Source organism: Geotrypetes seraphini, chromosome 12, assembly GCF_902459505.1.
Source record: "Geotrypetes seraphini chromosome 12, aGeoSer1.1, whole genome shotgun sequence".
Lineage (NCBI taxonomy): Eukaryota > Metazoa > Chordata > Amphibia > Gymnophiona > Dermophiidae > Geotrypetes > Geotrypetes seraphini.
The window spans coordinates 21,679,067-21,691,894 of NC_047095.1; the positions used below are offsets into that span (position 1 = coordinate 21,679,067).

The window sequence follows — 12,828 nt, forward strand, 5'->3', positions numbered from 1 at the left end:
TTCCTATGTCTTTAGTGCCCCCAGTGCCTCCTTTCTATGCTCCCAGTGCTCCCTTCCTCCCTCCCCCGAAGCCACGCCGAAGCCTCTCTGCTCTCCCAAAGCCAACCCGCACCAGCTGCATTTAATTACTTCCTGTCCTCACCCCAAAGCCACGCTGAAGCCTGCCTGCCTGCCCCCGTGCTGACCCGCTGCCGATTCCTCCTCCTCCCCATTCCCGGTCCAGTACCCGCTCATCCATCTACTCGCTTCCAATCCCAGACCATCTCTCTGACGTCAGAATTGATGTCAGGGGTAGGCTTGTGGGTATGCGCCTGGCCCTTCCCTTCCTTTCGTTGCAGCACCAACGGGGCTATAAGTAAATATAGTGGGTGAGCACCAGCGGTGAGCAGAAGGACTTATGGCCCGCATACCGCACGTTGAGAAACCCTGTCTTACACTACAGACATGGACAAACTACGGCTGCCTCTGATGCCACGGGCCAGATTAAAAATCTAAACGGGCCAGATATGGCTCGCGGGCCATAGTTTGCCCATGTCTGCTCTAGCCCCTCCTAGTTTGTCTGTGGCCCTGCCCTGTTCCGCCCCTAGCAAGCATCCTCTCTTCTGCAATGAGCCCCGGTATGTGTGATGTCATCCGCGCATGCTCAGAGGCCCTCCATATGCGGACAGAGTTCATTGGGGCTTTCCACAACCTGGACAAATGCCAGGTTTTGAAAAGCCCATCCGGGAGCCCGGACAGTTCTCTAAAAAAAGGACATGTCTGGGTTTTTCTGGACATCTGGTACCCTATGCTTGGACAAATAGTTAACCATCACCTGTTCAGCCTGTGTGCATAAAATGCATGCTAGCACTTCAGATGACTCCTTCAGGAGCTGATGTCTTAGACAATCTTGTTCTATCAACTGATGTCAGCGCCTGGAAGAATCAGCCTGCACTTGGCAGTCCAATGAATTCTTTTCTTTTAATGAGTTGAAGGCAGAAATAAAGAATGGGTGTGCAGTGTTAGCTTACAACGCAATATTTGGGTATGTAGGTTTGGTCTGCAGTGCTGTGCACCTTAAACAAAATTGTTTTTCTAAAACTGGTTATTGTGTCCTAAGGAATTTTTGAGTTTTTGCAGGAGGTCACTTGTCTCCCTGCCAGTTTCCAGCCTTGTTTAATTAAATTAAAACCCTGCCCCTGGAATGCCCGAAACGCCACCTTTCCAACTCGCTGGATGGACAAAATGTATCCAGTCAGCAACTGGGGGAAGGGAGGGGCTTTGCAAAAACAAAGATTTGCCCAGGTTAACTCCTGAAGTTACCAAGACAAATCTTCTAATATTAGCTTCGTAAAGTTTTTACCGAATGTTCGAAGCATTAAAAGCATTCCTTACATTTTTTTTAAACAATGTATTAGATGAAAGGAAGAGTGCAGGATGAGGAGGGTTTCAGTAAGGTGTTTGGTTCATTAGTAAAATGGGCAGCATAGATAGGGTTGTCATATGGCTCCAGAAAAAGGAGGATGGATTGAGACATACAGGTTTTACTTCCATTGCTTTCAGTGGAAGTAAAACCCAAACGCCTCAATCTGTCCTCCTTACTTCCGTTGCTTTCAGTTGAAGTAAAACCCAAACGCCTCAATCTGTCCTCCTTACTTCCGTTGCTTTCAGTTGAAGTAAAACCCAAACGCCTCAATCTGTCCTCCTTACTTCCGTTGCTTTCAGTGGAAGTAAAACCCAAACGCCTCAATCTGTCCTCCTTACTTCCGTTGCTTTCAGTGGAAGTAAAACCCAAACGCCTCAATCTGTCCTCCTTACTTCCGTTGCTTTCAGTGGAAGTAAAACCCAAACGCCTCAATCTGTCCTCCTTACTTCCGTTGCTTTCAGTGGAAGTAAAACCCGGATGTCTCGGTCCATCCTTTTTCTGGAGCCATATAGTAACCCTAGTAGGGGATGGTCTAAAGTTGGTCAATTTGTAAAAAGTAGAAGATTGTAGCAAATGGATTTCACATGGTTTTCTGTTAGGATTGACTGTGCAGGATTGATCTGTACTAGTCTGGCTTGTTTAGTTTTACAGTGGGTGTACTGATGTTGTACTGCTCACAGCATTATGTAAGATGCTGTACACTCTTGTGCGACGTGTGGATTGTTAACTAGATGGGGTGTGTGTGTCAAAAAATGATGGGCCCTGGGTGTCACACATGCTACGTACGCCACTGCTGTCACTGGCTAAATATTAACCCCATAGTTTTCCTGGTGTAATTTTCAAAGTGTAATAGTCACACATCTTCATTTTGTGTGAACTTTCTACCCATGCACACGGTTATAAAATGATATAATGGATTCTTTACTGGCTGTGATATCTTTTCCTTTAATTTGATTTGCAAAAGTTATTGAAAGGACATGAATTCCCCAGGTTATATTGTCTGTGAGTTTGAGATCACCCATGTAGCTCTATAAGAAACCCACATGAATTTATGTACAGTATTATCATTGGCAAATTATTAATCCATTGAAAGTTATCACTACCTAAAAAGAAACCACATTTTTTGAGAATAGCTAAAGCTACAGTAGGTACCCAAGGTAAATAATATCGTATCTGCTCCAGCTTGATGTTGACTTTGCTGCTCTATGACATATAGGGCTTTAAAATCTCCGATCCTCCTTGGCCTTTCCATTATATTGCACATGACTATATCCTATGTTATCACACTGAAAGCTGAGAAAGAAAATGAGTTTCAATCTATGACTTTTCATCTCCACTGCAAAAACAAGATGATTCCATCAGCACTGAAGTGTCAATGCAGGATCATCTGGATGAGAATTCAGGGCCGGAAGCAAGAGGTGAGCTTTTTTTCCTTTCACTTTTCCTTATCAGTTTCAGGGCTTTTTACTGATGATGCTCAGCATAATAGCATGTAAATTATATGCATGCTGTTCATGACTTCCTTCTCTAAGGGCTAGATTCACAAAGTAAACTGATTGTGTACCGATCGGTTTGCGACCAGATTTTCCTCCTGCACTATTCACTAAGACCTATAGCGATCCAGTCCCAATCCTCCCATGCAAATTAGTAAAACCCCATGCAAAATAGCCAAGCGATTGATTCACTAACAATTGCTTGGCTATTTTGAATCGGGTTTTACTATTGGCAAACCCTATTACTGCAGACCTGTCCGTAACTGAGTTACCGACAGGTCTGCAGATTTTTTGACAGGCCTGCCTGTCTTTTTTGTTCATTTTGTTCCCATGGCACAGATATTTTGCATGTGTCCTCCTGCTCTTTCTCCTCCTGCGCACTGTAAATGTGGGCCTTAGGCCCCATTCCGGTGCATCATGTGATGCACGGGGAGGAACCTAAGGCCCTGATTGGCTCAGGCGCTTCAGGCTCCTCCCTTGGGAGGGGCCTGTGGCACCTGAGCCAATCAGGGACTTCCTTAGGGCTGAGCCTATGGAAGTCCCTGATTGGCTCAGGTGCCTCAGGATCCTCCCTTTGGAGGGCCTGTTGTGCCTGAGCCAATCAGGGCCTTAGGCTCCTCCCCGTGCATCACATGATGCACCGGGATGGGGCCTAAGGCCCATATTTGCGGTGCGCAGGAGGAGAAAGAGCAGGAGGACTTTGCATTTCCTCCTGCTGCAGAAGACAGCAGCGCTGGAGGCCTAAGGAGCAGGAGGGACTGAGCACCCTCTCCTGCTCCAAACTTTTAGGTACAGGGGAGTTGTTGGGCCGGGTCAGGCCAGTCCAGTCAGGGATGATGCAGTGGGCCAGTCGAGAGTGCGGTGTGCCACCCAGTTGCATTCGTTTCGAGGCAGGAGGGAATTTGCATCCCTCCTGCCTTTTGTGGGGCATCAGTGGGGGATGGGGTATTGGCGCAGGGGGTATTTTTTAGGGGTTTGGGGAGGGAGGAGGCACTTTGGGGGAGGGTTTTTGGTTTTTTGTTGTTTTTTTTTAACTGAGCAGTTATTTTGCGTGTGTAATACACGCAAACTATCTGCCCGATTACAAATTTAAAAAAGCTGGCAGAAGCCCTGACAGCAGTGACAGGAGGCTGCTTCTCCTATCACTACTGTCAGGGCTCTAGCGATCTGTGCAGTCAATTGGGGGCATGCCTCTGATTGCCTCCATTTGCATGCAGATGGTTGGTGAATCGGTCGGCCTGCCTCCAATCGCACACAGATCGGAGGGTTAGTGATTCTAGCCCTATATTCCCTTCAGGAGGTCAGTGCAAACACATTAGCGCTGAGCTGATAAAGGGAACACCAGCTTCAAAACCTAATCATCAATGTGTTAGTTTAGCCCTTTCGAAACCACAGCCTACAACTTGTTCGTTCTTCATTCCTTCTGCGTATTTAAGAGGAACAATTCTCAAATGTTAGATCAGTGTGTCTCAAACTTTTTTAGCTCTGGCGCACTAAACGGAGCAAATGATTTTTGCGGTACATTATAATTGAAATTATAAAATTGCAAAACCAACAAAAAATTAAATTCGAGAGTTATTTATTTAAAGTTATTTAAGCTATGTATGGGTAATTGTAACAATGGTGAGACTAAAGTAGATAGAATAGAACTGCTAATCAATGTGATGGATGTGCTTGTTTTTGAGTGCAAATTAACTCAAAATGCGGCTCAATAGTAAATAAGCATTTCTTCATCCACCATCTGCAGTCATTCTATTTTTTCAGTTTAATTTCTGTCAAAGCTGAAAATCCAAGTTCACAAAAATAAGAAGATCCAAACGGTAACAAAGCCTTCATTGCTTTTTTTGTTCAAGTTAGGATAACTACTATATAACTAAAATTACTTGCCGTTGGTTTTCAAGGACCAATCACGTCAAAGAATGATGCTTGTCTGGGTGGTTGTATCCTTATGCACATAGATGCTCGTAATGTTGACAGACACTTGCGTATGCAACAAGCCTGTCATCTATTCTAGTGTAAACTTATGAAAGGAATTTTTTAAAATATAGTAAAATTCTGGAATCTCTTGTTGTACATCCAGAATCTCTTTAGGGCACACCAGTTTGAGAGACATTGTGTTAGATATTTCATGTTGACCTATAGTTTTTCCAGTCTTCAAATATGTGTACTTTATGGGGAAACAAGCCATTAAGATTGGTGGAATAGAAATGTTATAAATGAATGAATAAAACTGCATTTGGGAAAGAGTTTGCTCCAGTTTTCAAAACAAAACTTCAACCAGATCTTTATAATTAGCAACTTGCTGGAGATATGATTATGTCTGTAGGCATTTGCATCTACTTTCTGTGTGGAAACGTTTTCATAGAAAATATATGCAGATGTGAAAATGCAAAGTATGCGTTCTGCTACTTTCCTAATGAAAAAACACCTCCTCTTAATGGGGCCTGAGAGTGATTTTCAGTGAGCTTTGAAGATTGTCTGCTCCATGACTACATAACTCCCTTTGCAATGCCAAAGAAAATCATCTGTAGATTTTTGCCCATCCTCAAACTAATGGTGTCACTCTTGCTGTCTAACTGTAGATACAAATCCAGACAATCGAGAAGAAACGGATGAGAAAGTGAGAGAGGAGGAAGTAAAAAGAGACTGTACACAAAAAGCAGAAAAAGAAATCAGTAGAGATGGAAAGACTGAAACCACAGAGAAAAGGGAAAGAAAAGTATGCAAACACAAGGAGAAAAGGAACATGGAAGAAAAGCAGGATAAAGATGAAGAAGAAAAAGAGAGAATGGACAAAGACAAAGCTCTGAATGGTAAACCATTTAAAGATATTTATTTATTAAGATTTATTTACTGCCTTTGTAAAGGAATTCACTAAATGCAGTGTACAGTGAGAATAAGTCAGATGTAGACAATAGACAATTATAACAATAAAAATATTCAACTAACGATACAAAGTAAGGAGTGGTATACTATATTACAGCGTCAACACAATGTGCATTAAAACATTTCAATAGGCAGCTTAGGGCATAAACGGAGATGGAACATATAGGTAGATAAGATAGAGTAAGAGGAGTTAGAAATTAAGGTGACTAATTTAAAGGAAGTTGCGTAGAAGGCCAGAAAGGTGCTTGAAGATGATCTCAGCTAGGGTAGGAGTGGATAAACATGTCCTGCTAAAGTATGTGTAGCCTGTTTGAAGCAGTATAATTCACAGAAGGATCATTGCTGTCAGGATTGTCACAAGCTGCCGGGGAATAACACCCAGTGCACAGAAGTGAAACCGTGGTGAGGGGGGACATGAAATACCCCTCTACTGTAAGCACCTCTTCTCTCCAGTCGTCAGCTGTTGGATCCACATGAGGCTCCATATTACACAATAGCCGGCCCAGAAGCCTTCTTCTCGACGTCGGGCCGGCTGTTGTGCAGTTGCTGCACTCGCCTAGCCTGGCCCAGCCTGGCCCTGTTGCTACGGCAGTGGTGGGGAGGCAAGGAGAGAGAAAGAAAGACTGAAAGAAAGAAGGGGGGGCAGGGAGAGAGAGCGAAAGACTGAAAGAAATGAAAGAAAAAAGGATGCACAGTTAGAAGGAAGTGCAACCAGAGACTTACCAGACAATAAAGGTAGGACAAATGATTTTATTTTCAATTTAGTGATCAAATTGTCAGTTTTGAGAATTTATATCTGCTGTCTATATTTTGCACTATATTTATCTATTTTTCTATAGTTATTACTGAGGTGATATTGCATATTTTAAAATCATCTGTCCTGACCTCTTTGAAAAAACCCGAATATAAATGATATTTATTTTTTCTGCATACAGTGTGCTTTTTGGGTTTTTCTTCTATTTTATGGTTACCATTATGAATTAATAAGATATTGTGTGTACATGAAAAATGAATGGAAGAATCTGGGGGCGGGGCTAGGGTAGGGCTGGGGGCAGGACTGAAAATCAGTAGATGTCCCATTTTGATGAAAAAAAAAAATAGTCACGTTACCCATGCCGGTCCCGACTTTCTCTGCTCCTCTGATACTTTTTTGGGCTGCTGCAGTCCTTTGGGGGCTTCAACAGGCAGCTTCTGGTGGGTGAGGGGATGCTCTGATGTGCTGCCTGCTTCCTGGTGGGAGATGGAAGGGGCAATTCCACTGACTTTCTCCAGATGTGCTTGAAATAAAGTTAAAATACTTTTATTTCATACTTCTCTGATTGCTTTGAGCCAAAGCAGGCAGAGCTGGTGAAAGGCACTTAACAAAATAATAGAGTATTTAAGCTTAACGACCCTCTGGAATGTGGTCTGAAGGAAATGCTTGCCACAGGATTTCAAATGTTGGTTTTTCAAAGTTTCACAAACTTTAGTTTTCTTGATAAATGTGCTGAAACAGTTTCTTAAAACAAGGTTAAATAGTTTTTAAAGTCCAGCATCTAATATCTAACAAGGTGCTTCTGTTCACTGGAGATTAAATCAAATGACTGTATATTTACTCCTGTGAAATTACAGTCGACTCCATTAAGTGCACGCCTTTCAGACCGGGTGCGCTTAAACAGAGTGTGCACTTAATAGGAGTATCACTTGTTAGTCATGAAAAATTACATTACGCTGTAGTCAAATGCAGTAAAACTTTTAATCAATCAAAAACACACTGAATACAATGAAATACGGTACAGTTGTAGAAACAGTACTGTTCGGTCTAATGCAATAAAACTTTTTTAAACTAATGTTCTACTGAAATAATCAGTCATTGTTTTCTGCACGCAGATTGCACAATTCTTACTACTGATGCTGTCCATAGTCGTGACAGCCATTTATCTCCAGTTAACAACGCAGCGTGTGTAGGGACTTCCGCGCGTCCAAGAAGGAAACAATCTCTGCAGGTGGTTCATTAGTCATGATGACAGCAGCAGCATCTCCGTCATCATCAGACTCTTGGTTATCTTCAGTGTCCTTTATGACTGTACAGATATCGGAATTAGTGCTGTCAGATGATGTGGGCACATCGTTGTCAATGGCGACGTACGGCTCAAACTCTTGTGATGAGAGTTCAATGGACGAAGTGTCTGCTTCAGTTGTCTCATCAGACGTGTGAATGAAGCTCGCCCATCAATAGCAATTTGAAATTGTTAATGATGAGACTCGACTCCATGCCTCCGTACCATATGAACAGAGTCGAGCACCATCATTTTTCTCGCCAGCTCAGCAGCTGGATTCCGTGCTTGCATCAATCACTGCCATCACATATCGTAAGATGAGCAACCTGAAATGTTTTGAAGTTTGCGATTATCCCTTGGTCCATCGGCTGGATCAAAGAGGTCGTGTTTGGCGGCAGAAACACAAGTTTGATGTTGGTTAGTTTTACATCATTGCTGTGTGCTGCACAGTTATCACACATTACAATGTGCCTCCTACGCCTTCTCATCAGATTGTCAAACTTCTGTAACCATTCAATCCACAATATCGCTGTCATCCATGTGTTTTTGTTGCTTTCATAATCAACAGGCAGGCGTTTAATGTTTTTGAAGCATCGAGGATTTTGATTCTTCCCAATCACCAGTGGCTTGAGCTTTTCACTGCCATCCATATTGCAACTGAGCAGCAAAGTCAATCGTTCCTTTAGCACTTTGAAGCCAACAGCTTCGCTGCATTTGAAAGCCAATGTTCCATCAGGGGTGGCACGCTAGTAAAGGCCCGTCTCATCTACGTTGAACATGTCACATGGTTCATATCCACCAATGACTGATGGCAACATTTCCATGGCCCATCTTTCAGCACCAAATTCATCGGCGTCTTGTATCTAGCCATGCTGCTTCTTAAATTTTATGCCATTATGAATTTCCACCTCTCTAACCATTCACTTGTCGCTTTGAAGTCTTCTGTACCCAGCTCTTTAGATAACAGTGCTGCTTTCTCCATCAGCAGAGGTCCACTGATTGGCAGTTGTCAACTTCTAGCTTCTGCAAACCATCGCAGTGACGCCTGTTCAACGTTTCCAGCCTTCCTAACTCTTTTCCATTTTCTGGTAGGATTGTTGTTGTTTTGCTGGTCTTTCAATATTGCTTGCTTTTTTTTTTTTTTTTGTAAATCTGAGAAATCTGGCTAGGATGAACACTGTAAAAGTTTTGTAATAAAGACCTGACTCTCCCTTTGGTCAAGTCTCTAACACATTGACACATTCAGCCACAGACAATGATTTTTGTCCACACGATGCCATGGGTACAGTACTGCAGTTCCAAAAGTTCGAACACCTGGCTAGGCCTAGGCTGCAATTCCGAAACACATGGCTCATCTACTTCAGAATATGTGATTGCATTTAACCAGAGTGAACGTGACGTGAGCAAATGGCAGTTGGACCTATAACATTTGTGCGCATAAGCGGACCCTACCCAATATGTTTTATCCTACTCCCACTTTCTCCTTTTCTTCTCAAAATATGTAACTTTTCCCCTCCTTTCCCTTTTCCCCTCACTTTCAAGTCTGTCCAGTTAATGTCTTTGATGTTCACTCTATTTATTTTTAAATATTTATTATTTTATTTTCTTCTTTCTTTCTCTTTTTAAAATTTTACTGTTAACCCTTTCAGGACCAAGGGACATATTTGTCCCATAACTTTAAAATCCTATAAATTTTGATTGGGATAGTCTACAGTTCTAAATTTGATATGTACGGATTCCATATGATACTGCCTTTATGTAAACAAACTGGTTCCGACATTCATTTATTAGCGTCGTTGCCAGATTGACGAGAAGATTCACTTGCCACACTGTCCATAAGCCAGAAGTGTGATTTTTTTTAAAAAAAATAATGATATTTCACAAAAAAAATCAATATTTTGGCATCTGTAAGCCCTTTTTACCATAAAAATGTCGTCAAAACAACAAAAATTGACCTACGATCCTTATGGTCCTGAAAGGGTTAACCAGCCAGATACTTGTTGATGGTCGGTATATTAAAAAGCTAATAAACTTGAAACTTGAAACTTATCAGAAGTGCAATTATCCGGAGTTTACATCCATTGACTTTAATGTAAAAAAAACGAGACCATGGTGGTCATGTGCGGATAACCAAAGCGTGCGCTTAACCAACGTGCACTTAGGTGGAGTCGACTGTATTTGTAAGAGGCAGATTCAGCAGAATATCAGAAATTTAGAGAAATTTTATAGATAAGTTAAGATAGGAACTTCAACTTACTGATCATAGTTATGGTTTCCTTGTTTTGCAGTTTTTGATCCCAATGTCCTTTGATGATCTGATTGATGTAGGGTTACCAGATTTTCTGCTGTAGAAATCCAGACACATGGCCCTGCCCTGCTCCGTCCCCAGTCCCACCCCATTATACCCCACAGCTCCGCCCTCACAAAGCCTCAACTATCGTCTCTGAACTCGGGGCTGCATCTGGAAGGCCTCCGAACATGTGCGGATGCGTGACACATCATCCACGCATGTTCAGAGGCCCTCAAGAGGGCAGGGCTTTCCAAAACCCAAACAAACTACTGGGTTTTGGGAAGTCTGTCCAGGTACCCAGACAGTCCTCTAAAAAGAGGACATGTCTGGGTTTTCCCGGACATCTGGTAACCCTAGATTGATACAGATCACTGAAGGATTTTTCTTGTATATGCAGATCAGAACAAAAGCAGAGAGAAAGGTTCTTGCTTGAAAAGTGCAGGGAGGCAAAAGGTTGCCTTTATCCAGAAAAAAACAGATGAAAATAACTGAATCTAGGAGCCTGGTGTACTGTAAACATAGCCTCTGCTTTCCTCTGCCTCTTTTGGGGCTATTCTTTTAGTAATGAAATTCTTTGTTATTACCAATGTATATTTGTAGTCCAGTAGTATAAACACACATTAGGAGTTAGAGCTTGGAACAATTAAAGAGAAGGCATGTTACCAACATCCAGAGTACATAACAATTTAGTATTTGCGAATCTTTTTCCTACAGTGTCCATCAGTGAGCTGGTCTGATACTTCCGGGATGGGAGATCTTGATTCAGTTCTTGGCTTGGGATTCCTGACCCTTGAGTTGGATGGGACTGGGGTTGGGGTTGCTGCAGAGAATGGAAGTCCTGGGTAGTGACAGAGTTTCTGGATGGTGCTCAACAATCAACGTTTGACAGGTTGGGTGAAGAGTATGCTTGTACAGAGAGCAGAGGGAGCCGAAGCTGCTATGAGTATAAATGTGTGGGTACTGCCAGTTGTATGCACACATTATGGTATGAATGCAGGTATTAACATGCACAGTACAGATGGTTGCAAACGGTATTGAAATATATTAAAATTAGGTCAATAAAAATTCTTTTATAGTGCACAGATAGAAGCGCTGTAATGCACAGAAGGTCATGATGGCCTATAATGCTGAAAGGTTCTTGCCAGGTTAAGGGCAGGATAGAAGATTATGAGAAAAGGTTTTCTTAGCAATTTTACACATTGAACTGCCAGCTTTGTTTTCTTTTACAAGCGGAAGGAGGCTTCTGCAAGTTTTAAAGACAGAGCCAGCTTAACCATTAGACCAGATGAGGCTCTCATCTAGTCTCGAAGGAGCCAGCGCTTTGGGTGCTTGAGCACCCCCAATATTGAACAAAGTCTTTGACAGTGTCCAAAGAGGAATAATTTCTATTGGGATTAGCACCCTCAATCATTTTGAAAAGTTGGTTCCTATGCCTGGTCTATAGGTTATGCTTTTTCTCTCCATCCTCCCCCGGTCTGGTCTTTCACTTTTCCCCCTCCCCATAGGTCTGCTACTGGTCCTCACCCTCACTCACTCTCCCATGATCGTGTAAAGCTTACATAAGGCTCCCTTTGGCCAACTCCTGGATCTTCCCTCAGCTATATCCTACCTCTTCTGATGCAATTTCCTGTGGATGGGATATGGCAGAAGGAAGATCTAAGGGCTGACCAAAGGCAGTCTTATCATGCTGCTGCCACCACAACTGGTTACAGATATAAAGTTTACAGGACCATGTGGGAATGAGGGAGGAGAGGAGCAGTGCCTGACCCATGGGAAAGGGGATAGAGGAGGAGGAAAGAGAGACTGGACTATCGGTGGTGGGGGGGGGGGGGGAGGAGGAGCCTGGAAGCAATGTGATGGGGGAGAGAGGGTGCTGCCAATGTAAGTTGGCTCAGAGCACTACTACCCCTTGAGTTGGCTCTGAAGATAAACAGAAAATAAACACGTACAGCATGTTTGACCAAAAGTAAAAGCAGAAATCTGCACCTAAATATGAATGAACCTTGCAAAAATTCTATATGTTAGTGATGTGATACTCAGAATAAGCGCAGAATATGTGCTGATCCTTCTAGTTTTGTCTGGGCATGCTTACAAGAGCTGCGCTCACTACAAAACCTTTGTCAGGCATGTTCCTCCCCTATAAGCCATAAATTTTCCAGCTCAGTCCAATTGAGATGACCTATGATTTTAAAAATCACTTTTTACCTCTTAACTTCTACTTAGAGCAATACTCAATGATATTTTCTAAAATATAGTTAGGTTTCTGAATTCTTGGTTGTTTAAAATGTTTTAAGGAAATCGGGGATCAATATTTCATTAAGCTAATGTCTAGGAAGGAATGTACTAGCATAACTTTCTGGAACCTAACATTTATTTTCAAATGAGCTCTCTGTGAACATGCCATTATATTTTGTTTTCTCTTCTTTCAAGCAACCCCCTTTTTTGAACCGGAGCCTGCAGGCCTGATTCCAGGAGTCTGTGTGTTAGACTTGGTGAAAGTGTATAAGAGCAGCTACAAGCCAGCGGTGGATAGGATGAATCTTACGTTTTATGAAGGCCACATCACTGCCTTTCTTGGTCACAATGGTGCTGGGAAGACCACAACCTTGTAAGCGCTTCTGTTCTCGGCTATGGTTAACATTAAGCAAGGGTAAACAGGGCAGAACATGGCAAGGCCCAAGGCTTGGTAGGCCATGGTATTAAACTGGTGCGCTA

At 42.6% G+C, this 12,828-nt stretch overlaps 1 protein-coding gene across 1 annotated transcript in view; it reads left to right on the top strand.

Annotated features, from left to right (window-relative positions):
* ABCA4 (ATP binding cassette subfamily A member 4) overlaps positions 1-12,828 on the top strand; it is a 221,770-nt gene that overhangs the window by 94,874 nt on the left and 114,068 nt on the right. The window contains exons 18-20 of the mRNA XM_033916873.1: positions 2,755-2,823; positions 5,481-5,711; positions 12,544-12,721. Of these exons, the coding sequence (XP_033772764.1) occupies positions 2,755-2,823; positions 5,481-5,711; positions 12,544-12,721 (478 nt within the window). The remainder of the gene's footprint in view (positions 1-2,754; positions 2,824-5,480; positions 5,712-12,543; positions 12,722-12,828) is intronic.